General features: G+C 61.7%; 2 protein-coding genes across 13 annotated transcripts; one reads left to right on the forward strand and one right to left on the reverse strand.

Annotated features, from left to right (window-relative positions):
* Positions 1-745: 745 nt before the first annotated feature.
* Positions 746-13,810, reverse strand: PARM1 (prostate androgen-regulated mucin-like protein 1). Its single transcript, XM_054825382.1, has 4 exons — positions 13,678-13,810; positions 2,529-3,224; positions 1,674-1,752; positions 746-1,052 (listed from the first exon to the last, which is right to left on the reverse strand). Exons 1-4 carry the CDS (start codon positions 13,751-13,753, stop codon positions 968-970), a joined length of 936 nt encoding a protein of 311 aa, XP_054681357.1. The 5' UTR covers positions 13,754-13,810; the 3' UTR covers positions 746-967.
* Positions 13,811-13,991: 181 nt separating this feature from the next.
* BTC (betacellulin) lies at positions 13,992-25,490 on the forward strand. Of its 12 annotated transcripts, none has more exons than XM_054825379.1 (10): positions 13,992-14,530; positions 20,949-21,044; positions 21,336-21,453; positions 21,588-21,734; positions 22,010-22,117; positions 22,252-23,204; positions 23,289-23,450; positions 23,547-23,863; positions 24,056-24,333; positions 25,178-25,490. In XM_054825379.1, exons 1-5 carry the CDS (start codon positions 14,275-14,277, stop codon positions 22,113-22,115), a joined length of 723 nt encoding a protein of 240 aa, XP_054681354.1. In that variant the 5' UTR covers positions 13,992-14,274; the 3' UTR covers positions 22,116-22,117; positions 22,252-23,204; positions 23,289-23,450; positions 23,547-23,863; positions 24,056-24,333; positions 25,178-25,490. The 12 variants fall into 12 exon arrangements, with proteins under 12 accessions (XP_054681354.1, XP_054681355.1, XP_054681346.1 ...); XM_054825380.1 differs by lacking the exon at positions 13,992-14,530 and adding an exon at positions 18,013-18,206; XM_054825371.1 differs by lacking the exons at positions 13,992-14,530; positions 20,949-21,044; positions 21,336-21,453; positions 21,588-21,734; positions 22,010-22,117 and having other exon boundaries at positions 22,287-23,204; positions 24,056-24,328; positions 25,184-25,490.
* The last annotated feature ends 2,370 nt before the right edge of the window (positions 25,491-27,860 follow it).

The raw sequence follows: 27,860 nt of genomic DNA on the forward strand, positions 1-27,860 counted from the left end.
GGATGCCCTCAACCTTTTCAGCGTCATTTAGCGACAATTTATTTGTCAAGGCCACGCGGGCTGCGGGCTTTGCTTTTCACTGCTGGGGGATTTAGCCAGAGGCAGAAGTGGCGGAGCGAGGGGGGAGCCTCCCCTCCCCAAACCAGCCCTGCCATCAGCCACCCCCCCCGCTTCACACGCTAGTAGCTGAACGCATAAATCGAGGATTAAAAAAAACCCTTCTTCACTCTATTTTAGTGGCCAAGTTTTTCAAGGATTAAAAATAAAGCTGCAGAGCAAGCACCCGCCCACGTGAAATGGGGCACGTCTCGGCCCAGGAGCACACATGGTCAATGCACCTTCCCCCGCGCTCCCGGGCTGTGTTTGGGGGGGAAAAACACAATTAAATGGAACAAAATGAAATTATGAGCTTCTGCACAGAAGCACCTGCAGAAAAAGGGAGCAGCGATGGAGCAGCCCCATAACTGCTTGTGGTCCCTGGCGAGGCGAGGTGAAGGATTTCACTGCCGGGCAAGGCAGGGAGGTGATTTTGGAGGAAGGGGTACATGAAAGCAGGGGAGACCCCCGCCCGCTGCTGGCTGTGGCTCAGCACCCCCATGTGCCCCCCCCCCCCAGCCGTGGGGCAGCACCATTTCAAAGGATGCCATGGCACGGCCTGAACCTCCGTCCTCTCCCTTGACCTCCACCCATCCTTTCCCCCTGGGGAACTTGGGTTCCCTTCCCTACAAACCACCTGGCCGACATGTCCCAGGAAACCAGAATTTCCTACGCAAAGGCCAAAATTCAGGTTTATTGTGGGCGCTGCACGCCCCGCCCTCCGGTTGCCCGTCATCCGCCGGCCCAGCCATAATCCTGCCCGCAGCCGTGGCTCGGCGCCTGGGCATCTCCTCGACAGCGGATGCTCTGCTGCAGAAGCGTTTATAAATTACAGATTTGATTTGGTGGTTGTTGTTGTTCCTCATCCCTGCTAGGAGTCGTCATAGAGAGGGTTGTTGTAGTTGCCCCAGGAGCCGTAGTCATGGTCATCCAAAAGCCTGCCGTAGGAGGAGTGCCTGCCAGGGGAAAGCAAACCGCCCAGCGTTACCGGTTGCTGCTTTGCTGGCTTATTAATTATTTTACCATGAGGCGAAAACAAAACAAAACAATGCATGCCAGTCCTCACTAGGTCAAGTTTTGGGATATTTTAGCAGGAAGCGCCAAGAAGGAAGATGAGCCCAGGCAGGATTTTGCTCCCGTTGAACCAAACTGGGACATGCCAGGGCATTAAAACAAGAGCTTCGCTCGACTCCGTTGTCGGCAAAGCCTCCTTACGGATGCTCGGCGCTGGGCCGCGCCGCTGTGCGTTGGCTAAGCCACAGCGAGACCCACGGCAGCGGCTCATCCTAGGGATAATAATTACTGGTGATGACTCTGCTCAACAGCGTCTCTGGCATTTGAGTGAGGCTGTTGTATAACGAGGAAGAAAACACTCTGCTTATCAGTATAGAAGTGGTAGAAAACGCGGCTGTTCTGGGACTAGAGGCTGCACATCGCCCCGCCGGGCTCGGGGACGGCATCTCCCCAGGGCTTTGCCCCTGAGCATCACCCTTGCGATGGTGAGGGGGGCTGCAGCCTGGGGGGGAGGGGGCACAGCTCGAGCACCCCACCGGCAGGTGCCCCAAAACCAGCCTTACCTGATCTTGAGGTACGCCGCTGCGCCGAAAACCACCACCACCACCACGATGACCGTCACGGTTATGGCCACGATGCTCCCTGCGGAGGGTCCATCAGAAAGCACAGCGCTCAGCATCCCCCCCAAGTCCCAGCCCCATCGCCCCCACCCCACACCCCCGCTGCTCCCGGTACACCCATGCCGGCCATCTCTGGTTGTGGGGGGACACGTTTCCTCGCTGCTTCCCAAAGCTCCTGTGGAGGACGCTGGGCACCCCTATGTTTTTGCCATGACCTCCCTTCCCATCAAGGCAGGGCAGGTGGATTTGGGATAAAACACAGCTGGGCTTTGCTGGAGGACTATGAACTTGCTCCTCGATGCTCCTCCCAGCACCAGGCAGCATTTAGTGCTGAGCCAAAGCTATAAATGCTCCAGATCCCTCCCTTTTCTGGCCTTACGAAGCACTTGGAAGCTATCCGAGCTTGCAGAAGAGGACAGGTGAAAGCTAGTGTCAGCTCTGTGAGGTCTCCAGGAGGGAGAAGAAAAACCTACATCTTCCTAACTCAGGCTGCACCCACCACCCAGGCACGTGTTTCCTCTCATCCTGAAGTGTTTCAAGTCAAATTTGCAACTAAGGATTTTATTCACATCTCCAGGCAAGGGAGATTTGGTATCTACGACTCCTTGTCTCCACCGGCGGAGCAGATGCCATAGGCTCCTCCAGGAAAGCTCAGCTTTTGCTGAACGGTGCTCTCACAAGGTCAACCACCTCTCCCCTTCTGATTTGGGGGTGGGGGGGGGAGTCTGCCCCTCTTATCTAAGCACCTCGAGGTTGATGTTATATCTCTGTAGGCATATGGAGAGCAGCGGTGCTCACCTGCGCTCAAGGCGCGCGGGACCTCTTCCATGGTGACTCCAGTGGAGAGGGTGGTTTTTCCGGTGTCCGTGGCTTCGGCCGCGGTGGGGCTCATCACAGTCACTGGGGGAGACGTTGGCTTCACGGCCAGGCTCGATGACATGGCAAGCGTCCCCAGGGAAGAGACGTCCTTGGTCGGTGCCGGTGGCTGGGTGATGCCGGGGCTCTTGAGGACAGGCGTTGGGGACAAGACCGTCCCGGGGGATGAATACCCTTCGCTGGTGGGGAGGGTGGAGGAGGAGGAGGATGATGCAGGTATACCCGTGGGGCTGAGGGCTGTCCCCAAATCCATCGTGCCTCTTGCCAAGCTGGCAGTATTTGCTGTCCGAAGACCTGAGGCTGTCTCCAAGGTTGGTGGCACCGAGCTGGGCTTGGAGGCTACGGAGGGGCTGTCTGCTATGGTGACGGTGGCTGCGGTGACGGAGGCAGGAGCGGGGGGCAGTACCGCCACGGGGGTGGCATTGTGGCCACCCTCCTCTGCCAGCCCAGAGGATGTCTCATCTCCAGCAGGTCCCGCGGACACGGGCAGCGAGGGCTGGCCAGGAGCCGGTGTGGGGACGTCCGCAGCCCTGGAGCCCGGCTGTGCTGGGGTCCCCTCCCCGGGGAAGGGAGGGCTGGCAGGGGCGAGGGGCGATGCTGTGGAGTCATCGCCCAGCCCTAGGAGTGAGATAAAGAAGGAACCATAACCAAGAAATCCTTGGGACAGCCTGGGGCTTGGGTGAGCACTAAAGCATCTGGGAATGGAGCTGGAAATAAGTTTATTGTTTTTAAAATGCCATCTAAAATCAAGAGAGATGAAATATCCCTGTGTAGCTACAGGTGAGGTTTGAACCAGACCGGTTGCCCCGCCATGGGTCAGCACCAATTTTCCCCAAGGTTGGGGTCCCCCCCACCCCCAGACACCCCCTCCACCTTCCCAGCATCTCCTCCCAGCAGCCAGCGCAGCAGCAGGGGAGCAAGCTCCTCCTCGGCAGCAACCGCCACGCAGCTGGGAACGATAACACAAGATGCCTCTTTCTCCTCTCCCCCCATTTCCTTGTGCATTCATTCATTCGTCTCCATTTCTGAGCATGAAGATGAGTCATTTTTTCCTCTATCCCCACCAGCAGACTGCTGGGGCTTCCCCCCCCCTTTCTACCCTTGCTGACTAAACTCAGCACGAGGAGCTGGCTCCCTCGGCACGGTTGGGCCAAGGGAAGAGCGTGCCAACGCTAAGTGACATCGGGAGGGATATTTATACCCATGCATTCATTCATTTACACCCCCCAGAGCATCCCAAGCCCAGCACTGGGAAGAGCAAGAACTTGCTCCAGTGCAAACAAGCCACAATGAAGTAATTATGAGTGTGGAGGACAAAAAGCCTCAGCAAAATGCTGATTTTGTAGGAACCCTGAAGCCAAACTCCCACCTCAACTCCAGAAACAGGAGCTTGGTGCTTGTTTAAGTGAGCAACAGCAGTGAGAGCACAGACAACTATCATGGTATCTCTTTGTGAGCAGGCACTTGGAGATCTCACATGGCTGGACATCGCTGGTGGGCACATAACGTTCTCCTCCCCATCACCAAGCCCCCCGCAAGGAGATATTGTCAACCACTACAGCCAAATCAGCTAAACACCCCCCCTCCAAGTCAAACTGAAATGCCACCCACATAGGTGACACCCAAGGTAGCAAGAAAGGACCCAACCCGCACCAGCCATGCGCTTTAGACACAACAGACCCATTGCTGGCCCACCGTGCAACTCTTACTGCACATAAAGCTGCGCCAAGAAACAGCGGCATGGGAGGGACTCCAATTTGGGAGCAGGGGCCGTGCAACATGGGGTTCCTCCAGCAAAGCCCCTTGCCGCTGAGCGCCCAGGAGAGTCACGAGGCTCCCGGGGCACAGACAGCACCCCATGCTGAAGGGGAGATGGAAACTCTTCGCACCTTCGTGTAGAAGTGGTGGGATGTAACATGGATAGGCAGGGACTCACTCAACCATGTTTTTGGTTGTTTTCAGCCATCAAATCAAACAGAAGGCTGCTGGTGTCTAATCCAGCTTCATTCGACCTGCACGCCTTCAGTGGAGGAGGACAGCAGAAGAGACATGTCAGCTAAGGACCTCCAGCTCGCTGCAGGGAGCACTGGGTACGTAGCACACCTTTCAGGAAGGCATTTTCTGTCTAGGAACTGCAAACATATGCTTGGCCAGGGATTAAAGCCAGCTCTGGGGCATGGCTTCTACTAGAGGCCAAGGTATTTAGGAGCCCAAGTCCCCGGCACACTTGACTATTTTTTTCCCCCAGCACTGTAGATAGCCCTGTGATGGACCCCATTTCCCAAGCAGGAGGGTTTGGGAGGTGGGACTGAGGGCATGGGTGCTCTTCACCCAGGGACAGGCACTCGGAGATGCCTCTGAGCTTCCACCCTCCTCAGGCTCTCGGTCCTGCTGAGGCACAAGGCTGATGGACCTTAGGATAAGGGAGAGGAGATGGACTCTGGCTGCTGAATAAGCCGCCTGGCTCAGCACCCATGGTTTCCACACCCAGCCCCGCCACAGCAGCGGGGAAGCACCCAGACATCCCACCTCCTCCTTCCCAGCTTGCCAAAGCAAAACCAAGCTTCTGCAAAGCTCCTGCTGTCAACAGGGCACTCTGATGTCTCATCACCCCAAGACCTCTACACCTCAGGCTTCCTGGTTAATACCTGGGAGTTAGCAGCACGTGACCTTGAGCTGCATTGCTGTGATAATCCTGAGCTTAGAAGCCATTAGTTCAGATGAAAGCACTGGGTTTAACAGCTTGGCTTCAACCACAGCATCTCACCAGGACAAAGCCTGCCCACATCCAACAAACCTGATGGGTCCCCACTCCTCCTGCAGAGGCTGGTGGCTCCTCCTTCAGTTCAGGGACCACACCACCATAAAACCAAATATTCCCTGTGCTGCTCCATCCGCTTGCATAGCTCTCCAGGCTGACGTGCCACAGGCAGGTCCCATGCATTATTTTTTTTTTTTTAAGGCAAAGAAGGCACAAGTGTCATTTCTAGCAGGTACTGTTAGTCCCCAACCTCCCACATCACAAGAGTTGAAGGCGCCATCGGCCACAACCCCAGGAGAGCACAGCCCGCTGGTTTTCATGGCCGAGGGTGGGACACGAAATCCCTGGCTGGATTTGGGAGGAGCATTGAGCAACAGGGTCTTTCTCAAGGATTTAACACCGTGCAGCCATCCTGGGCCTTACGCAAGAGGAAGCACGGTCTCTGCTTTGGAGACGCACGGGTGGAAAGTCCTATCAGCAATACAAGTTGCTAGAAAGGCAAGAGCAAAGAACCCAACTACCCCAGCACATCCTGCCCCAGCTCCACCAGCCTCCACGCGCCCGCACTTCTGGCCTCAGCTAACTGGATTATTTCCACACGCACACACAGAAGCTACACGACCGCCAAGTCGGCCTCAGCAGCGACGCAACGCGGCATCGCTGCAAGCGCTATTGCGACAGCAAGCCCCTCAGCCTCTGCGGCGCTGCCTGAAGGTGCCCAGCTGACCTGGTGCTGCATCGCCAGGAGCAGCTTGCGGCTCATGCATGCCCTCAGCAGAGCGCTCATCAACTGTTTTACCAGGTCTGCTCTGGAGATGACGAAGCCAGGGCAGCGATCAGCTGCCATGTGGTAGCAGAGGGTGCTGGAAGCGCTGACAAACCCAGACTGAGCATCCCCAGACAGTCTCCAGATGAAGGTTCAACATCTATCTGCAAAATAATCCTTTCTCCATCGCACCTTGGCGTTTCAGACGGGTGACTCATCCCACGGGTCGCAGGCAGCCCCTGCAGCCCATAGCACAACACGTTGCTGTTAGATCCAGCGCAGCAGGACCCTCCCAGGGCCGGTAGCTACCCTCCAAGTTGGTTACCTCTCTGGAAGTATAGATGCTTCCAGCCTCTCTTGGACACAGGCAGCTTACCACCTCTCTGCAAACCCACCCTGGCATCCCATGTTGCTTGTGCTTTGGGTCAGCAGAGCTCGCATGATCTGATTAAGCTTTGGAGGTGAACCAACAGGGACCTCAAGAAGCTGGCAATACTGCTAGCCAGGATGAGTCAGGATGTTTCCGGTAATATCTAAGGGGTATAAATTCAGAGGGTGAGCCAAAACTGGATGCAGGAACAATCCTTGGGCACTGGCTGAGCGCTCCCAGCCAAGCAGGTCACGAGTCACAGGGACATCTCCCAGGAGAACAAGCTGCTCAGCTCAGGGTTTGCCCTTCTCCCCCTGCGTGGTCACTGCCAGCCCAGCTTTGGTTTCCAGATCAATAGTGCTGCATTAACCTCCGATAGCTGCCTGGGCCAGCCCCCTGCTACCCTCTTGTTCCCCCGAGCCATCACCTCCATCGGAGGATCTGGGACCCGGCAGCTACCCTGGGGCGCAGCTCTCACCCACAAGCTGTTCCCCCTTGGCACCTCAGGCAAATCCCAGCTGGGTTCCCAGAAGCAATGCAGGCTGCTTCGGAATGGGGTTAGGATGAGGGGACAAAAAGGACCCGGCTGAAGAACCCCTTGGCTGATAGCTCCACATGTCCTCATGCCACCGCACCCAGCTCATGGACAGCCTGTCCCCGAGGAGCTGGGTGGCCACAAGAGCACCCAGCTTGTCTGCAAGCCCAGACCTCTACCAACACACCTAAAAAAGGAAAAGAAAAGCTAAAGCTGGGGTTGCCTTGTTTCTCCAACATCTGGTCTGTAGGAGCTGCAGCTGTGAGCAGGAACCCGAGCAGTGCACTGCAATAAGGGACAAAAAAACCCACTAGAAACCTTATTTTAAGACCACATGACTTCCAAGGCTAAAACAACCTCAGACAGGGGTTGTCAGAGGGACTGGAGGATGTTAGCTGTCAAAGGATGCCCAGCATAGGTGAGCCCTGAGGAATTTGCCCATCTGATTCACTTAAGGCAGTTGACCACCCCGCTGGAGCCCAGCTCAGAGCAGAGGCCAAGGTAAACCCCAAGGAAAACAGCAGCGGCACTTTGCAGCCCCACACGAGCTTTGAAAGGACTTCTTTCTACGTTGTCTTCCCTAGGAGCACAGGAACCAGCCAAGAAAAACAAAACCCCAAATCCCCATCCCACAAACATCTTCCTCTCGGGGATTACGACACCTAATCACCTGCCAGCCCCAGGAATGCACCATCCCCCTGACAAATTACCTCCCTCTCCCATTTGCGTGCTGCTCTCCTGGCTTCTGCAAGCCATGCCAAGGTGGAGGTCTCAGCCTTGCAGAAGCTGAACGCTTCCCATGCTCTGCTTGGGAAACCGCTGCCAGACCCGTGCCGGCAGCCTCTCCAGCAACCGATGCGTTTCTCAAGCACTGCAGAAGCCATCCCAGCAGGCTTTTGAGTTGCTCTGCCAGCTGAAACGCAGCATTACAACAGAAAAAAAACCAACAAGAGAAGATCTCTAGTCCAAGTGAATGACATCAGATGGAGCAGCCATGCCACAGCAAACAAACATCCACTGATAAGGCACTGATGGAGCTTTTAACGAGCTTCACTTCATGACTCACAGCATCTGATGTAACTACCAGAAGGTGCCCATGACCTAACCCTCACAGCACACACAGTAGTGCTCTCAGCCTGAATTAACCAAGGCACCCCTACCCCAACCGCTCTAAGCGATGCTCCTCTAGCAACCACGGCCCCAGAGATACCCCAGCCTTCCGTAACATCAATATTATTTTCTTCCACCTCCCACCAGTTTGTCCTCACTGTACTTCCACGCAGAATCCAACCATCCTCTCTGAAAACCAGAAACACAACAACAGATGGGGAATAACCCACAGCATACCTTGCTCAGGTGAGGGTACCACCTTCCATGCCAGCACAGCAGCTGCTAATACAAGAACCTGAACAAAGCTACATTTAAGCAGCATATCCAGCTTACAGGTCTCTGTTTCCCGAGGAAAAGTCAACGCAAAGCTCACTGCATACCTACAAGGTGCACCCAGGGTAGATAAAGAAGGATGCTGAATACAGCTCTATTCTGTGCTCCAAACTAAGGCATTCCTTAAATTCCAGATCATCAGAAAAAACAAAATTAGAATATCAGCTCCAACAAAAAAAAATTAAATATAAGCTGCTCACAACACAGTTCTGCCACCCCCCCCAAAAAAAAAAAACAACCAACCCCCAACCAAAACAAACCCCAAAAGCCACCACAACCAAGCCAACTCTGAGATAATAGTACTAATACATGTATTTATCCCAGAGCTGACACGAGAAGGGGGACCCTGAGCCCCAGCTTAAGTGGAGGTCCCGGCCCAATGGGCTGAGGGTGCGTGGGTGGGGGTGCCAGGTGAGGCTCCTCGGGGTGGGCAGGGGCTCTTAGCACACCTGGGGCTCCGCTATAAAAGCTGGTGCCTGGAGCTGGGTTCTTTCTGCACAGGGTACCTGAGGTTGGAAGACAAACTTTGGGGGTTATTAATTTTAAATGGGGGGGTTGGTGAGGGAAAGCTTCTGTACAGGGATGAAGGGTTTTTTTCATTTTTTCAGCAGAGCAATTGGACCCTAAAAACTAAGGTGAGTTGGTGTGGCTGGCGTTGGGTGGCGCACAATATTTTCTGGGGGTCATCAATTATGCTAGTACTGAATTGAGTAATAATGACAGAGCAGCTCTGGCTGCTCTGGTCCTGCAGCCTGTGTTGGTTTATTGCTGGGTAAAGTGATGCAGAGCAGTAAAACAATTTCTGTTTCAATATAGGGTAAGGACTTCCTGTTCATGACCTGGTTGGCTTGGTTTGGGTTTCTGCAGCTACAGATTTCCCTGCCTGGTGGGGGTTTTCTCACAGTTCCCTTCCCCCTTGCTGATGCTCAGGTGTAACTTTGATTGTGTTACTACTGCTTAGTTATAAAACTGGTAGCATCTAGCTATGGATGGTTAAAGGTCTCCTTGTGATGACCATAACTGAATAAAACTGGTTTTTGCTTTGGGTTGGGCTTGTTTTTCAAGCTGTTCAGCACTGGGCTGCCTCACCTTCTCTGTCACTGTGTAATTTTGGCTTTGATGTTGCTCACCTCTTTGCTCTCTGCAGTAAATAAGGCTCTGACTAAATTCTGTACTGATACAAGAGGAGGAAGAAGGAGCACGCAGTGGTTGTCTGAACTATAGGGCTTCTGTCCCTGCTTCTCCAGGGCACCGCTGCAGAGCCCTGCCTCGTTCTCCCTGGGAAACGAGGATGATGGGGGGATGTGGGAACAGCTCAGCTTTTCACGCCATCTCGGAGGGACCCACGTGGGCAATGGCAATGCTCGGGACACCTTTGAGGTTACAACAAACCGGAGCCAACGTAGTGGCTCTCCAGGGCTGTAGCAACCCTCTAGCACCACGTGTGCTTGCTGGTGACCTGTAATGCTAGCAGGAGCACCCCTGGGTGACGTGCTGCTGCTTTGCTGCCTGCTCGGTTCCTGCTGCATCACCTCGCTGCTCAGTGCCAGGTTGCGTTTGTGAGGGTGTAAAACCAGTTGTGAGAGGAGGAAGAAACCAAGTGAGAAAATCAGGGGCCAGAAACATCAAGAGGTCAAAAGCAAAGCTATCCACCAACTGCATGAAGAAGTCGAGGCTGTCAGATCAAATAAATCTGCAGTTGCTCTGATGTACTGGTAAGCCAAGCTGGCTTCCTGCATGATTAGTTTTCGTCTGCTGCATGGTCATTAGATGGTTTAGGTCTAATTGCTCCGAAGCCAGAAGCTTTCTGTAGCTCAGAGAAAGAGCTATGCACTGGAAATGCATGTGCTGTCCCTGTGTCCCTTGCCATCCAGAGGATCCATCCCTGTGGAAGAGGCTGTCCCAAAGGTGCAGCTGAGCAGGGCACCCTGGGCATGTCCCTTGGCAGCCGTCCTTGAGGGTGCAGCCCCCGGGGCTTGCTTGCTGAGCCAACCCATCAGTACCCAGCTCCCTGGGTGTAGGGGTTGTGCCAGCATCTCTTGGAGATGCATGGCCCGCCTTTTGCAAAAGGCAAGAGCAAAATCCACGCGGGCAAACGTGTAAAGTTGGGGGCTTTGGGCAAAGAAGGGCTTCAAGTGAGGTCTTCAGTGGCTGGTGGGTTGTGGCCTGGCTTGGGAGCAGCAGCTGCTCTTCTCCAGGCTATTGCAAGGGAGGGAGGAGCAAAGGTGGGGGGTCCTGGCTTGCTCTTGCATGCTTTTCAGACCCTGAGGAAAGCTGTTGCAGGCAGATGGCTCTTGAGGAACCAGGTGGACAGCTTCACCACCCTGCAGTGTCCGCTCATGCCAGCTTTCAAAAATGAAGACGGTTGCCTTCATGCTCCGTAGTCCCTGTGGCCAGCTCCTTTGCAAAGAAAACATGATGTTTTCCCCCACTGCCTGGTGTTGCCTAATTATTCAACTCATGAAGCACTCTATTCTGAAGCTGCAGTGAAATTACAGCTGAAAAGGAGGTGAAGGGGAGTGGTTAGAGGTTTTTTTCCTTCTGAGTCACAAAACAACCTGTGGCTACTGGTCAACCTGTGCAGCCGGAGCTGTCTGCGGACCCGGCGTGGAAAAGCCTCCGTGTTCCTGGAGAGCCCCTGGCTGGCAGGGCCCCGTGTCCCCTCTGGGGTGCGTGGGCAGGCTGTCACCTCGCATGGTGGCTGTAGCCGATGGCTGGGTGGCGTGGGAACTTTTTGTCTTGGTGTGAGCTTTGCCCTTGTTAGCAGCGGTAGTTTACAGCACCAGCTCTTTCTTAAAATGATTTTTTTGCTTGTTTTAAATAAAAAAAAATACTTTAGATATTGCATATTATGTTTTTGAAACATGCAACTATGTGTTATGCTGTGCTTATTTCCCTGGGAAGTTCCTCCATGGGAGGAGAAACCAGTTGTCAGCTGTGGGCTGGGAGGCTGGCAGCTGGACCTGCCTGTGTAGCTGGGCTCGGACCCCCAAAAGCCTTTTTCCCAGGTGGATTTCTTGGATATGGCTCTCAAGCTGGCCAGGCATGTTGCAAACAGCAGCTCTGCCCAAGTGGTAACACATCAGCTAAATAATTTTCCTGGCTAGCTGCTAATTACTGTTTCTAGGCGCAGCTTTCAACATGCACCAGCCCCATCCCAGCCTTCCCCGCGAGGGGAAGCAATTGGGCTCAGCAGAGGAATTTTGGAGCATCCTCTGGTATCAGAGGCCAAAGCTTTTGCTGGCTGGGAGAGGGGGATAAGGAACTACCCAGCTCCCCTGCCTTTCACCCCCTGTGGGGGGGAGCAGGGCTGGAAGCACTGCAAGTTGGTTTCCTCTGTGGCAGCTCAAAGCAGCCCACGGTGCCAGGTGGGGAGACCCTAAAAAAGCAGCTTTTTGCCTTCCCCAGAAGCACCCAAAGCACGTCAAGCCAGGAGCTCCCTCTCGGGGAGTGGGGTGAGTTGCTGAAGGGGGAGGTGGGCTGCAGCAACCGGGGGTTTGTACAGGGGCAGGCATCGCATCAGCCGAGTAAAGCAGGTTCAACTTTACATCCAGAATGAGAATTACTAACAGGATAAAACTTCCTTTTGAGAGATGCTATTATTGCATTCTGTGGCCAGGCAAAGCCCAGCCTTCTCTTAGTCCTGCCCAGTGACGTCCTCTCTATCAGTAAGTCCTGAAGAATGAGCTCGAAGCGTATTTAAATCATGCTTTTTGTTTTCTCACGGCTGAGAAATAGCTCTATCTTTAAGTACGATTTCCATGGGAGGGGGGGAAAAGTCATAGGAAGCATCCAACAGATTTGGGGCTTTAGGGGTGTTTAGGAGCAGCCTGAGAGCAACGAGACGGCACTCTGGGGAAATCTTTCCCGGCTCTTCTGCCAAGCCCCGCTGGTGTTGGTGCTGTGGAGAGGGATGGTCGTGGGAACAGCTTTGGGTTTGGCCCGGGCGCTGGGAAAAACCCGCCTCCCAACCCCGAAGCGGCCGAGGGCTGACTCCCAGCAGAAGCTGGCCGCTTTCGAGGCGGCAGCCGAATTGGAGCCAGGCAGAAGCCCGCGAAGGAAGCGAGCAGCATCCCTAGCATCCCTGCGGTGTAAAACGTAGCTTCATCCCCACCCCTCCCTAATGCTCTTGCTTGGAAAGCACAGAAAGGGGATTGTGTTGCCAAAGTCCTCCTTTCCAAGGAGAAGGATTTAGCCGGCTCTCCCTCCCCTTGCACCAGCGGGGTCACTTCACGGGGGAAACTCTCCCACAAGCTGCTGTGGCCTGGGACGATGGTTTTGGTCCTGCAGACGCGGCCTCCCCAGTCTGCGGTTTAGAGAAGGCGGCCGCTCAAAACCTCACCCGGCCTCGTCCCCTCACGCTGCCGCTCTGCCGCGCGCCGAGAGTGGTTTGATAATAACAGCTTCGCCCGATGTATTTCTCCTTGCGTGTGTCCCCATCGCTTGGTTATGCAAGTGTGTTTTTCGTGTTTCTGAGCAAGCAGTGCTTCGTGGTGTTTATTAAACACCCAGCCTGGACGGAGGGATGACCTGCGCGTGCTGTCATTTGAAAGCGCTCGCTGTCGCATCGGCCAGGGACTGAACCGTCCCCTCTGGCTGGCGTTAGTGGGGGGAAGATGTCAAATGGGGTGGTTTTAGGAAATGGGGATGCGGGTATCGCTGCGGGGCGGGAGGAGGGAGATGCTTTTTGCCGCTCGGGGAAAGCGCCAGGTGCTGGGTGGGCGAGAGCCTCTGCTCAAGGCTGGGGCGAGTGATAAAAGCGCCTTCAAAGCAGGGACGGTGCTGGGGAGGGGGACCCAAGGCTGGGGGGTGAGCTCCAGCCCGGGCAGGGGGGCTGCCCGAAAGATGCTGTCGGTGGTCCCCTGAAGTTGTCCTCCTGCGCCCCGGCTGCAGGCCAGCTGGGGAACCCCTCTGCGGGGCAGGGGGCGAGGAAAAGAGGGGCGAAACGCCTCTCGCCCGGCCCCGCTGGGGTCGGGGGGGCCGTGGGCACGGGGAGGGGGCGTGAGTGGGAGCAGTGCGGGGGGGTTGCTCTGCGGAGCCCCTCTCCGGGCATCCTGCCCGGGCTGTCCCCGGCAAGGGGGGGGGGCTGCCTTCCCCCCACCCCCCCCCGTCCCCATTGCATCGCTCCCAGCCCCGCACGGGAGTCCCCGGTACTCCCCGGTACCCCCCCAGCCCGGTGCGGCGGCGGGCCCTTACCTGCCGGGAGGAGGAGGAGGAGGGGAAGGAGGAGGAGGGCGAGGAGGAGGCGGCAGCAGCAGCAGCAGCAGCCCATGGTGCCGGCGGCGCTGGCAGCCGCGGCGGGAGGGACGCACCCCACCGCACCGCCCGGCCCCGCTGCCCGCCCGCCGCCGCCCCGGTCCGGCCCCCGCCGCCGCCCCCCCACCTCCCCCCAATCCAGCGCCGGGCGCACAGCGGCACCTGCCGGCACCGGGGACCGCGGCGGGGCTCCGGGACGGGGCACCGGGCAGAGGATGCGGGGCACCGGGCGCTGGGTACAGGGCATCAGCAGTGGGGGGGTCAGGAAATGGGGTGCTGGGTGCTCCGTACTGGGCACCCTGCCCTGGGATGAGGCACTGGGCACCCAGCACTGCTACTGGGTGCCGAGCACCGTGCCAGGACCCAGCGCCGAGCGCGGCACGTCGGCATCGCGCACCGGGCATGGGATGCTCTGGTCCCAGCCGGCGGCATCGGGCAAGTGCTCGGGGTGCCCTGTGTTGCCACCCCTTGTCCCCCTCCTTCCTCAGGACCACGCCGGCTCCCGCCTGAAGATAACCCGTGCTTTTTCAGAAAGAAATGCTGTGTGCACCTTGCCGGGGCATCCTCGCCTGCCGTGGCTGGATGGGGCCGCCCCTGCCTGCCCTCGCTGCTGAGCATCGCCTGCCGCATCCAGGGGGTCCGGGGCCTGTGGGGGAGGACGCCCCGGGTCCGTGCATCAAGGGGAGCCGGGCCAGAGCCAGGGCTCTGCCTTTCCACGGCGTGCGCAGCTCCCAAAATGCAGCAGCCGGTGCCCTAAGGACCCAGGCAGGAGACACCTGCGGCTCAGCGAGAGGTACGAGTGCCATTTTTTTTACCTCCTTCCTTCTAGAAAGCGCTTTGCTGCGGGTGAAATGTTTTCAGGCTGAACTCATCTTCTCCGGGCTTTCGCACGCTTGCTCCAGAAAAGGATGTCATTGAACCCGGGCTGTGGCCGAGCTATCTTTAACTGGGGTTACGCAGCCATCTATTCTATTGCATTGTGCGGCGTTTTCTCAGGACGGGTCCTGGCTCCAGGCCCAAAGCAGCAGGACACAAAATCCAAGTCAGCTGGCGTTTCTGGAGCGGCCGGGATGCCGGCTACCTTGCTATACGTTGGGTGGCATCAGCACCTCAGCTCTCCCTGAAACCTTCCCTCCGCTTGTGAGGAGGAAAAATAATGCTGTTATCGCTGCAGGCACTTGGTGCCGTGGGAACCGCGTGATCATTTCCCTGCCGCGGGTCTCCTTTTTTTGACTTTATTTTGCAGAAGGTGCTGGGTGTTTCCACGGGCAGGAGGAGGTTTCCGAGGAGAGGGCAGGGCTGGGCACAGCCGCCACTCCCCACCGTGGCGTTGGGTGCAAACCCCGCGCCGGAGCTGGGTGTCAGGGTGCCAAGGGCTGGGCTGTGGCAGGTCTTGAACGCCCCTGCCAGGAACCATCCTCGGGCTCCAGCTGCCATCTGCTGGTCACCTCCACCTGGTCTCACCAGCATGGCCACCTCTGCCTGGTCACCTCTGCCTGGTCACCTCCACCTGGTCTCATCAGGATGGCCACCTCTGCCTGGTCACCTCCGCCTGGTGTCACCAGCATGGCCATCTCTGTCTGGTCACCTCCACCTGGTCTCATCAGGATGGCCACCTCTGCCTGGTCACCTCCACCTGGTGTCACCAGCATGGCCATCTCTGTCTGGTCACCTGGTCTCGTTGGCATGGTCACCTCTGCATAGCCACCTCAGTAGGGCCACACCTGCCTGGTCACTTCTGCATGGTCAAATCTGCTTGATCACCCCTGCTTGGTCTTGTTGGCATGGCCACCTCTGCCTGGACTCATTGGCAAGGCCACCTCTGCCTGTTCTCATTGGCAGGGCCATACCTGCCTGGTGACTGTGGCATGGCCAGCTCTGGCCACAGCTGGGGTTGACATCTGCCTGGCCACACAGGTCCCTGGGCCTCCCCCAGGTGTTTGCGTGGCAAGGTTTTGGTAGTGGGGAGCTACAGGGGTGGCTTCTGTGAGAAGTTGCCAGAAGCTTCCCCCATGTCCAACAGAGCCAATGCCAGCCGGCTCCGAGAGGGACCTGCCGCTGGCCAAGGCCGAGCCCATCAGCGATGGTGGCAGCGCCTTGGGGATAACAGAGTGAAGAAGGGGGGGAAAAACCCACCAAGAGCAGTTTTAGCCAGAGAGAGCAGTGAGAAGATGTGAGAAACTCTGCAGACACCCAGGTCAGTGCAGAAGGAGGGGCAGGAGGTGCTCCAGGCGCCGGAGCAGAGATCCCCCTGCAGCCCAGGGAGGATGACGATGGAGCAGGCTGTCCCCCTGCAGCCCAGGGAGGGAGGATGATGATGGAGCAGGCTGTCCCCCTGCAGCCCAGGGAGGAAGGATGAGGGGGTGTAGAGATTCCCCCTGCAGCCCGTGGAGGACCCCACGCCGGAGCAGGTGGAGGCACCTGAAGGAGGCTGTGGCCTGTGGGAAGCCCACGCTGGAGCAAGCTCCTGGCAGGACCTGTGGCCCCGTGGAGAGAGGAGCCCACGCCAGGGCAGGTTTGCTGGCAGGACTTGTGACCCCGTGGGGGACCCCACGCTGGAGCAGCTGGTGAAGAACTGCAGCCCGTGGGAAGGCCTCACGTTGGAGAAGTTGGTGGAGGACTGTCTCCTGTGAGAGGGCCCCAGGCTGGAGCAGGGCGGAGTGTGAGGAGTCTGTTTTGCCTGTGACGGTCCTTGGTGAGTGCTCTCCCCCTGCCCTTCTCCCGACCCACCAGCTTTCCATTATATTTTCTCTCCTCTGCCCAGCCGAGGAGGGGAATGACAGAGCGGCTCCGGGGGGCACCCGGTGGCCGGGCAGGGTCACCCCAACACAGCACGGCGGGTGTGATGCTCATGGTGACAGTGAGAGCGGAGGACACATGCCCTGCCAGAGGTCCCTGCCTGGAGATACCTTCCTCCAGCCCTTCCCATTCCTGCTGGAGAACAGAAACCATTGCCTCTGGGGACATCTGCCTTGGGCCTCCAGCTCTTTTAAAATCTCTTTTTCCTCCTCAATTTTATCCGGCTATGAAGGATGCCGAAGGGAGACTGTTTTCTTTAGGTGGGCATGAGAATTTTTGCTGCCTGCTCCCTGCCTTTGCCCGCCCCACCGGGATGAAGCCGGCTTCTCTTGGGTGGCCCCGTGCCGCGTCCAGGTGCCAGCTGCCGGTTTCCCTGGTCTTGCCCAAGTCCTCGCTGTCCCCATCGGAGCTTTGCAACGTTCCTCCGGTGGTTTAGCACACCCTGCCTGCTTTCGGGGGGCCGGGGCTGGGCTCTCTCCCCCTCGGCCGGCTGGGAGCTGGGGTGGCCGTGAGCCGAGGGGCCGGTGACACCGGCGTGCCGGAGCTTGCGGCTGGGTTTTTTTGGCTGGCTGGGGGCCACGGGAGCTCGCTCACCCCGTGGCCGGCGGCCAAATGGCATGGCTGGGTGGCTGCCAGCCCTTGCATTAATAGCTGCCAGCTTGCGGTTTGAGGTCACCCGTACTTTCCAGTCTTTCATTTCCCGCCTCCCCCCCGCAACCCCCCCACCTTATTTCATGCCTGTAACGACACCGAGCAGGCAGCAGCCCTGCCAGCCCTCCCTGCCTGCGCTCCTCTCTGCCGGGCAAAGCTCTTTTTGCTTTCCTTGGGGCCGGGACAGCATCAGCGCGTGGCATCGCATCCCTACTGAACATCCCCAGCTGCCAGGAGGGGACGCGCCAGCATCCTGGGGGGACACCTTCACCCCCCCCGGGGCTCCCCTCCTCCTCCTCCTCCTCCTCCTCGGGACATTGCTCGGGGGACCAGAAACATCCTCCCAGCTGCCCCAAAGCAAAAAAAAAAAACCCAACCCAAGGCCGGCGTGCAGAAGGCTTGTGCCAAGGCACAGCCCCTCGCAAAATAATTTGTAGCTGCCGTCATTCCCTGCCAAGGGCTTTGGGAGGGTGTTTTATTAGTAGCTCGCTATGAATAAATCTCCCTGTTCGTAACGGGCCGGCCAGGGATAAATGGCTCGGGGGAGGTGAGGCTGCGCTCCGGCCGCACGCCCTCCGTCCCTTTGGGGAGGGATGGGGGGTCCCTCTCGCTCCCCCAATCCCCAGGGATGCTGGGGTGAGGCGTGCATCGGCTCGACGCCTCCTGTGCTCGCTGCTCCGGGCAGGCGGGGGCCAGGCGTGGCTAATGCGTGGGTGGGACACGCGTGGGGTTACACGCGTGGAAGGGGGGGGCGGTTCACCCCCGGACCGCCAAGGGATGCCTCCGGCGGGGTGGGAGCCGGGCAGCTGGAGGAGGAGGAAGAGGAGGAGGAGGAGGAGGGCGGTGGTGCCGGCAGCGGCCGCCCCCGTCCCGCCGCGGCCCGCCCCGCCGCAGCGGCCGGGCACCGGGCACCGGGCAGGCGGAGGCGGCGGCGGCGGCGCGCATGGAGGCGGCGGAGGCGGCCCCGGCCCCGGGCGGCGGCCCCGGTACCCTGCTGCTCTGCCTGGCCCTCGCCTCCGGTAAGCACGGGGCACCCGAGGCGGCGCGGCTCGGCACGGGGGTCCCCCTGCCCCGCCGCGGTCCCGGTCCCGGGCTGCCCCTGCCCGGCTGGATGCACCCCGGGGCCGGCCGGGTGCTCCCCCCTGTCCCGGCCCGGTGCCATCCCCCCTCCCCCGGCCCCGTCCTCTCTCTGTCCCAGCCCGGGTTGGTCCCGGTGCTGCCCGGTCCCACGCGGGTGATCCTCCACCTGCCTCCCGGTCCCGTCCCGCTGCTCCCCCGTGCCTGTCCTGGTGCTACCCCATCCCGTCCCGCTGCAACCCCGGTCCCATCCTGCCGATCCCCTGTATCCTTCCCCCCATCCCGGTGCTGCCCCATCCCATCCCAGTGCTCGCTGTGCCCACCCTGGTGTTTCTCCAGTCCCATCCCAGTGACTCCCTGTGTCCCCCGAGCGATCCCATCCCAGTCCTTCCCCCATGCCCAGCCTGGTGTGCCTGTGCTCCCCCATGCTTCCCTGCACCCATCCCAGTTCTCCCCCATGTGCCCCCTGGTCCCGTCCGGGTACTCCCCACCGGCCCAGCCCAGCGCTCCCCCATGCCCGAGCCGGCTTGGCTCCGAATCCCTGAAAGCCGCGGGGCTGGGGTGTCCTGGCCTGACCCTGGAGTGGGGCTGGGATGCTTTTACCACCTGTTGATGGGCTCCTGGTTGCCCAAATACCTGCGTTTCACCACCCTTGACAGCACAGGGATGGGGGATGCAGGGGGGGGGGCCAGCAGCTATCCAACGAGCGCGTGAGTGTCCCCACGTTAGTTCCTAAGTGCGCAGGAACGGGCAAAGCCACCCTCGGGGTTGGCAGGAGGTAACCACAGGTAGGGTTGAACAGCAGCGGGGCTCGGCGATACCCCCCGCCCAGCAGAGAGTGTCAGCCCCCGGGGTTTCGGGGGAGCCTTCCCCTCTGCCGGGAGCAGTTTGGGTTTGGCCCTTTGGCAGGGCTCAGCAAAACCTGCCAAACCTGTGCTGGCAGGAGGAAATCAAGGGTGGCCGACCTGTTTTGGGGCTGGGGTGCCCATCGGACCAAGGCAATGCCCCGGGTGGTTGCTCTCCTGCAGTTCGGGCTTTCCCAGGGGAGCGTGGGGGGGGTGTTATGGTAAAATAATCCGGTGTTTGGGATGCTTTCCTGGGTTATCTCCAGCTGCTCAGGAAAGGGTGCAGCCTTAGATAGCAGAGCCAGGCTCTCCGTGCATCAAAGACATGAGGCTGTTTACACCCACAGCTCCTGGGTGCTGAGATCTGGGTGTCGGGGACCCCCCCCCACACACACACACACACACACCCCCCGGGTGTCGCTGGGGCGGTCCTCACCAAGGGGCTGCCAGCCTGGAGGATGCCAAAGCTCTGCATCTGGTTGCAATAAGGGTGGGGATCTCATCTTGGTGGGGATCTTTCCGTGCTGAGCTGCGAACTCGGTCACCGGGGGTGAAGTCAGCCTCCCTCCCTGCACCGCCACGTGCCCCCGCAGCTGGTTCCCGGAGGGGGCAACCACCCCATGGCTCATCCCTTGGCTCCCGTTGGGCAGCTCCCACCCCGCTGCCCGGGCCGGATCAGGCGGTGGGATCCGTTCCCTCCCCGCCGGGCACTTTCAGCCAGGGAGGGGATGCTCGCGGGGAGGGAAGCCCCCGCAGAGGCTCAGCCCCTGCTTCCTTGCAGCTCTGTTCCCCAAAGCACGTCCTTAGCACGGCGGTGGCTATATATAGCCAGGAGGGAAGCGTGTGCTGGGAACATCTCTGCCGTGGGATGCGGGGGATGCCAGAGGCTGGCAGGGTGCCGAAGGGCCGGATGGATACAGGGGTACGGGGGGGGACAAGGCTGCCTGGGCTCAGCTGCCCAAACCCAACACCCCCCCCCTCCCTCCCCGGAAGCTGCAATGTGGCTGAGCTGCAAAGTGCACCCACTCGGGATGGAAACACCCCTCACCTCGGCATGCCAATCCCACGGGAGACACCCGGCACCCTGCCCCATCGGGCGGGACCTGTCCCCGCACCCCTGGGTGCCACTGCAGCAGGGTGAAGCCCTCAGGAGGGCCGGGCTGGGAGCAGGGCCGTGCTGAGTCAGTGCTGGTATGCCAGCGATCCGGTTACGGCCACCGTGACGTGCCGGGGCTGAGCCGGCCCTCGGCTTCGTCCCGTGGCCACGGTGAGCACGGTCGCCCCTCTCCTGGCTCGGTTTGTGCCGGGCGTCCCATGCGCCGGTGCAGCAGTGAGCGGTGTTGCAATGGGAATTTAGCGCTTGCACACTGGAAACAGCTGGGCTTTGGTGGGTGCCGAATCGCAGCGCTGCCGTCGCCTCGCTCCCACGGCCGGTGCGTTTTTTCAACACCTGCTGAAACCCAGGCTCTTCAAAAAGGGCAGTGCAGCGAGTCGGACCTCCCTGGGGATCCCTCCCTCCATCCTCCCCGGGGAGAGGGGCTGCTGGCTGCCTGCAGGCAGGTCTGTGCCCCCCAAAACCCGCCCCGCTGGCTCCCGGATCCCCCGTGCTGGGGCATTGGTGGGTGGAGGAGGTAGGCAGGGACCGACTTTCCCTTCTCCTCGCCCCTGGGGAAAAGCTGATGCTGCCAGGGAAGGGGGGGCCGTGGGCGCAGCTGCGGAGCCCTTTGCCGGTCCCCTCCCTTGCAGCAAGGGCCGGGAGAGCGGCTGTGGTGGGGCGGCGGTGGTGATGCCGGGGCTTTGGCCGGGCTCCCCCTCTGAGCCGCCTCCGCTGCGTTTCAGGCTTGGCGTTTTTCAGTTGTGTGGGCGCTGACGCCAACGTCACCGCCGGCCACGGCACGGAGGGGCTCGCCTGCGGCACGGCCGAGAGCTGCACGGGTAAGGCGGCAGCGTCGGCACGAGGATGCTCGGGGGAGCCAGCGGCGTTGGGTGGGTGCGGGGGAGAGGGCCGGGATGGAGGGCAGGCGGGGTGTTTTGTCTAGCTTAGCTGCGTGGCATCCGCCGGGCTGGGAAGCGGCCAGGGCCGGCACGCCACGGCCAAGGACACGCGTGCCGGCGGCTCTTTGCAGCTGGCCAGGCTCGGACCTGCCGTGGGGATGGACCGGCTGCGGGATGCTCCCTGTGACCCTCGGGGTGTGGGGGGGATTTCTTTGTCCTTGTCACCCCCAGGGAACATGACGCAGCTGAGGCGGCACGGTCACTTCTCCAGGTGCCCCGAGGAGTACAAGCACTACTGCGTCAGAGGGAGATGTCGCTTCCTCGTGGCCGAGAAGGCTCCAGCTTGCGTGTAAGCACATGGCGGCGTGGCGGGGCTGGGGGGGGGGGGACAGGGAGCCGTGCCCATCCTCCTCAGGCAAGCAGGAGGGAAGGGGGCACGGGCACCGCGGCGGTTTTTCGGACTCCCCCTGTGCCGCGGGGCAGGTGCGAGCGAGGCTACACGGGGGCTCGCTGCGAGAGAGTGGACATCTTCTACCTGCGAGGCGACCGGGGCCAGATCGTGGTCATCTCCTTGATCGCCGCCATCGTCACCCTCATCATCCTCATCATCTGCGCCTGCCTCTGCAGTCAGTACGTGGCGGGAAGGGGCAGCCCCGTATCGGGAGCGTATCCTGCCCGCCTCTGCCAGCTTGGGGCGCGTTGAATTTGGGCTGCGCTGTGCAGGGGGACACGGCCTCGGAGGGTGCTGGGAGGCGCACGGGGCATCGCTTTGGGGCCGGGAACCACGTGCGACCCCGTCCAGAGCTTCTGCAAGGTGAAAGCAGAGGGAGGAGGAGGAGGAACATCGCTGCAACGTCTCATTCTGCTTCTATTTTTGTTGTTTTAATTCCTACCCCTCCCTCAAGCCACTGTCGGAAGCAGCGTAGGAAGAGAAAGGCAGAAGAGATGGAGACGTTAAACAAGAATTTGCCTTCTAAAAGCGAGGACGTGCTGGAGACGGGCATTGCGTGAAGGTGCGTGGGACTGGGGGGGTGGGTGGCCGAGCCTGGGGTGATGGGGGGGACCCCGTGTTGGGGGGGGGGGGGGTGACGGGAGACCTCTCGTTGGGGGCGGCCGCCGAGGCTGAAGACCTCCCGTCTCTCTGCAGGAGCTCCAGGTACCTGCAGGCGGGTCCCAGACGGCGGCACCGGCTGGCTCGATGGGCGAGGGCTAAAACCTACAACGGCTTGAATAAAGGGGTGACGGAAAGATGGCCACGTGTCGCCACGGTCCTTACGGACCCCTCTCGCCACCAGCCCCCACCGGCGGGGTGGGGGTCAGGCCCGGCCATGCCGCTGCGCTCCCCAAATCCGCCCCCTCCACACACACCCCCAGCCCATCCTGCACCAGCGGCATTTTCCCGCCATTTTGCCTGCCTCTCAGATGCGGGGGCCCGGCATTTCCCCCACTGCCGTTCCTCCCCCCCCTCCCCGCCGGGCGAACGGGGCACGGACAGTTCTCCCCGGTACCGGGAAGCTGCGATGTCGCCCTGAGGCCACCAGGGGGCGCTTCGCCCCGCCGTGCAGCTCCGCGTCCGCCAGGGGGCGCCGCCGTGCGGGACAGGTGCGCGGCTGCCCCCCCCCGAGGCTTCAAAACCCCCTCGCGACCGCCAGGGGGCGCCGCAGCGGCGGGAACGGCGGGAACAAGCGCGGCGGCGGCGGCGGGGGCGGCGGGGGCGGCGGGGGTTCCCGGGGCTGGGGGCGGCGGGGGCTCTGCCGGGACCGGGGGACCGTCTGCGGGCGGCTCGGGGGCCGTGCCGGGGCGGCTTCCCCGCCATGGCTGCTGCCGGTACCTCTGTCGCTTCTCCCCGCCCGGGGTCCAGCGGATACCGGCGTCCCCGGGCGTGCTCCGGGCCGCGACCGGGACGAGGGTGCCGCTAAGCCGAGCACCGGCTGCAGGTGTGCCGAGCCCAGGTGTTTAGTCTCCCCGGGGCTCCTCCGGCCGCGGTTCTCACGGTCCCGCCGCGGGGCGGCCGCAGCCGGCGGGTGGGAACCGGGGGCGACGCCGTCTCCCCGCGCTGGCGGGCTCCGGTGCGGGAGCGGGGGCACCGGCCGCTGCCCGGTAGGTGCTGCCTGGAGCTCAGGTCCGAGCCCTGCCCGCAGGCAGCTGCCGGGGCGGCGGGGCGAGCCCTGTCTCTCGCCGCAGGCAGCGGGTGCTGCCCCCGTCTCCTCCCGGGGCCGGACCCCCCGGCTCTCGGCGAGGAGCTCAGGCCGGGACCCACGGGGGACCGTGGGCAGACGCCGGCTGGTTGCGGCACCCCGGGTTCCCCAGCGTCAGGAGCTGCCCTGCCTGCCCCGGCAGCCACGGGTGAGCGGTCTGTTTCCCTCTCCCCTGCTGCGGGACCCCCCGGGGTGCCCGGCCGGGGCTGGTGACCGTCCCGGGGGGTCCCCTCTCGGGGGGCAGCGGCTGCAGCTCGGCCTGTGGGGCTGGGGGTCCCCAGCAGCCCCCGATTTCCACCACGGGATCAGCCCCTGCTTGAACCGTGACCTGGTGACCGGCCGTGGGGGCTCCGCACGCCGCGTCTCCCAGCCGGTACCTGGGGGAGACGGGGGGCCGGGGGGTCTCCCGAGGCGGCCGGTGACCCCTCCTGCCGCCGGGCTCCCTCCTCCCAGTGCAGGCACCGGTTTTTTCTCCCCAGCTCTTTTCCAGAATGGCCGACGGCAGGACAGACCCCTGCGGGCTGGCGCTGGCTCTGCTGGACCTGGGGAGAGCTGGGACTGGTGAGTGTGGGAGCTGCTGCTGGGGGAACTGGTTTCCACTGGGGTTCAGCCCTTCGGCCCTGCCCGATGCCGGGTGGATGGATGCCCGAGGGCCGGAGCTGGCAGCGTCGGGTGCCGCTGCCACGGCGGGGCCTCAGGGTGGCTCTGAGTCCTGCACGAAGCCCTGCTTTGACTGAAAACCTTCTTTTTCAGCTCAAAATGCGCTGCGGTGGGAGCAGAGGCCGCTCCAGGGATCCGCACCGGCTCCTGCAGCCTCGTTGGTGAGACGGCGAAGCCGGCCTGGCCGGGCACGGGGTGCCATGGCCGTCCCGGTGCTGCCGGTCCCTGGGAGGCGTTGGTGGCACCGGGGATGCCGCGTGGCTGTGCCGACGCGGGGGAAGGCTCATCCCGGTGCCCGGGTGAGGATCACGGCCCCGAGGCAGCGAGCGCCGAGGGACACCGGCAGGGAGGATGAGGACGTGCCCGGTGAGGTGAGAGCCCCGAGGCGGTGGCTGAGCGGAGCGGGGCGGTGGGACCGGGACGCTCGGCTCCCACAGCCGGTGGGGGGGCCGGGGAGGGTGGGTGCCGTACCCCGGCAGGGCTCTCTGCAGGGCCCTTGGGGGGAAGGAGGGGTCCCAGCACCCGTGGGTCACCGTGGGAGCTCAGCGCCACTGGGCCGGGGCCTGCGCTTGCCAGGGGGGTTGGTTCCCCCCGTGACCGTCAGCTGTTTGTGGGTGTGGGGTGTCCCTGGGGGACCCTGTAGTTCCCATCCCCACAGCCCACCCCGAGCCGGGGCCGGGCAGGTCGGTGCCGTGTGTTTGGTGGGACGGGAGCGGGCGCTGTCGGGGTGCAGCTTGATCTGTGGGACTGCACGGCTCCAGGTCGGGTGTTTGGGTCCCTGTTGGGGTTTGGTTGGTTGTTCCGGTTGTTGGTTCGGGCTCCTGGTTGTTTCTGCACCAGCTCCTGCCCAGTTCCAGGGCGGTTTCGGTACCAGTTGGTTTCTGGTCTGGTTTTGGGTCCAGCTCATTTGTGGCTCCAGCTGATGTGCAGCTTCACTTGGATTGTTTGTGGTCCAGCTCGTTGTTTCTGCCCGTTTGTTTCTGGTCCAGCTCCTGGCCAGCTCTGGTTCAGTTTTGGCTCCAGTCTGTTTGCACGTCCAGCTTGTGGATGGCTCCAGTTCACTTTTGGCTCCCATTTGTTTCTGTACCAGTTCGTTTCTGGTCTGGTTTCAGGTCCAGCTCATTTGTGGCTCCAGTTCACTTGCAGCTTCACCTTGATGGTTTCTGGTCCAGCTTGTTTGGTGCTTCAGCTCATTGTTTCTGTCCTTTTTTTCAGGTCCAGCTCCTGGTCAGCTCCAGCTCAGTTTCGGTTCCAGCTCGTCTCCTCTCCAGTGCAGTTGGTCTCCAGCTCTGTTTGGTGCCTCAGCTCCACTCCAGCTCCAGCTGATTCCCAGTTCCGGGGTGTCTGTGGCTCCAGCCCCGTACAGCTCATGCTTGTTCCAGCGATCCTGGCTTTTGGCCAGGCCGTAAATCAATCACTGTCACCTCTTGGATATGAATATGACCTGTCATAACTGCGCGCGCGTTGAGTCAGTGGTTTGTGTTCAGTGTTTATTACGTGTGTACCTTGAATAAAGAGTTGGACGAAGGCAGAGGGTGTGAAAAGTGCCTTTTCGCCCAGAGACTATCTCAGACGTTTAATTCGGCCTGGTGCATGCCAGCCTCCCTCACTTTGGGGACCAACGCGACCGGACCCCCACCTCCGGCGGGGGCCCACGCACCCTGCCCACCCCCTCCCAGCCCCACAGCCCAGCGCCCTCCTGCCTCCCCCCACCCGCAGCCACGGCCACCCCAGCCCCCCTCCAGCCCCGGGCCCCGAGCCCAGAAACAGCCGACGGGGGCTCCGTTTCTGGGCCCGAAGGCACAGGACTCCCTCTCGGCCCCGGCCCCAGGGACACGGGGCCCGGGCTCCCTTCTCAGGGCTGCCAAACGGAACGGCCGAGCCCCGGCCCCGGCCCCGGGAGCTGGGCTCCAGGCCCCCAACCCATCCCCTGGCCCCACGTGTGATGTCGGGACGGGCCCGGGAGCCCCGGCGGTGTCGGGCGGTGCTTGGGAACTGGCCGGGGGGACCCGCCGAGCGGGCCCGGCCCCGGGGGAGCGCGGCCGAGCGCGGGGGACGAGGGGGGCGCCGGGCTCCGGCCCTCCGGGCTTTATTCCCCGGCGCCCCGACGGCTCCTCCGCGGAGCCACCGGCACAGCGCGGCCGCCCGCCCACCGCCGCTTCCCCACCCGCCGCCCCGACAACCCCCCCTGCCCCGGGGCCGCGGCCCCGAGCGGTACCGCGGCCCCTTCCCCGCCGCAGCCCGGTCCCCGCCGGCCGCTCCGGGCCGAGCCCCCCCAAGCCTCACCTGGGCCCCGCCGGGGGAGCCCGGCCCGGCCGCTGCCGGCCCGGGACGGCGGGCGGCGCCCCCGGCAGAGAACGAGCAAATGCAGGGGGACGGCGGCCGCGGGGGCTCAAATCTGCTCGGTCCCGCCCCGCGCACGCGCCCCGGCACCCGCCCCGCCCAGCCGCGCCCTCGCGCCCCGCCCTGTGGCCCTGCCGCTCCCCGCCCCGCGCACGCGCCATGGGGCCCCGCCCCTCGCACCTGTGCCCGCGGCCCCGCCTACTCACTCCGCCCCTCGCACCTGTGCTCGGCCCCGCCCCGCGCAGGCGCCGTGGGCCACGCCACGCCTCCCGCCACGCCTCGTGCCCGCTCCGCCTCTTTCGGCCGCCAGAACCGCGCTGTGACCGAGCGTGGCGGACGCTGGTTGTGGGGCTCCGGTCTGTCCCGGCGTCTTCTCCTGAGGTTGTGTGGAGCTTGGGGGCGGTGAGGCTGGGTCGGGACCGGGACTGGTGCCGGGTCTCGCGGGCGCGCGGAGCCGGCGGGGGTTCTCGGCCAATGTCCGGTTCTCCCCGGCCCAGTGGGACGCGAGTCCCGGGGCTCTCTCCCGCCCCGTGGAGCCGGAGAGTCGTGGCAGCGCTGGGACCGGCACCGGGCTATCCGGAGCCCCCGTCTCGGTGCCGTGCTCCGGGCCCGAGATGGGAGCTGCCCTGGGCCGGGAGCGGGAACGGGCGGCCCCAGTCCCGCTGTACCTCCCCGCTCCTACCGGGGGCTTCGGGCACGCTGCCCGCCGGGGCTCTCCCGCTGCCCGGGTCGGTGTCACTCAACGGGTGCCGGCGGTTCTGCGTAGACACCGAATAAAGGCTGAAAGAACCGCCGGCGGCCCGGGCATGGTCTGACCGGTTTCGAGCCCCTGAGCACCGACCCGGGAATGGCAGGGGAAGGGGCGTCTCAGCTCCCAAACATCGGCCGCATGAGCCGCAGCACCACAAGGCCGAGGGGCTAGGCCTAGCAAGGCAGGGCTTAGTCTCTGTTTCAAACCTGGGGGCTGCCCAAGCAAGCCTGGGTCTGTGCCCCAGCAACGCAGGACCTGGGCTCTGCTTTTCAAGTACCACAGCACAGCACTCTGTTTCAGAGCCCTACGCCTGGTTTCAAGCCCCCAACCAACCACACCACTGACTCAGTGCCTGTTTCTGAGCCCCACAACGCAGGACTTAGTCTCTCTTTTCATGCACTTGAGCTGCCCTCATGAGCCTGGTTTCACACTCCACAAACGCAGGACTTAGTCTCCATTGCAGAGACCCCAAATTGCCTGAAGGACCCTGGTTTGAAGCCCCACAATGCAGGACTTAATCTCTGTGTGCGGGCGCTCCGCCTTCCCCCCATGTGCCTGTTTCTGACCAGCAAACCCCATGGCTTGCCCTCGCTTTTCCTCACATCCAGTGAGCATGGGGCTTGCTTACCCAAGCCTGGGTCCGAGTCTGGAAAACACAGGACTTGGTCTCAGTTTCATGTTCTGAATGCATTGGTCTCTCTCTGTGCCCCCAAAACATAGGACTTAGTCTCCATTTTCCAGCCCCCACCCCTTCAGCTTTTTTTTTCTCAAGGTCAACAAATGCAGGACCTGGCCCTGAATATG

This window comes from Grus americana, chromosome 4 (assembly GCF_028858705.1).
Source record: "Grus americana isolate bGruAme1 chromosome 4, bGruAme1.mat, whole genome shotgun sequence".
Classification (NCBI taxonomy): domain Eukaryota; kingdom Metazoa; phylum Chordata; class Aves; order Gruiformes; family Gruidae; genus Grus; species Grus americana.

Bases quoted from the DNA above. Each gene is read 5' to 3' on its own strand.
- PARM1 (XM_054825382.1), bottom strand. From the start codon at position 13,753: ATGGGCTGCTGCTGCTGCTGCTGCCGCCTCCTCCTCGCCCTCCTCCTC. The intron at 3,225-13,677 runs GTAAGGGCCCGC...TCTCACTCCTAG, and splicing joins CCTCCTCCTCCTCCCGGCAG to GGCTGGGCGATGACTCCACA. The intron at 1,753-2,528 runs GTGAGCACCGCT...GACCCTCCGCAG, and splicing joins CCCGCGCGCCTTGAGCGCAG to GGAGCATCGTGGCCATAACC.
- BTC (XM_054825371.1), top strand. From the start codon at position 22,527: ATGCGGGGGCCCGGCATTTCCCCCACTGCCGTTCCTCCCCCCCCTCCC. The intron at 23,205-23,288 runs GTAGGTGCTGCC...CTCTCGCCGCAG, and splicing joins GGGGCACCGGCCGCTGCCCG to GCAGCGGGTGCTGCCCCCGT. The intron at 23,451-23,546 runs GTGAGCGGTCTG...CTCGGGGGGCAG, and splicing joins GCCTGCCCCGGCAGCCACGG to CGGCTGCAGCTCGGCCTGTG.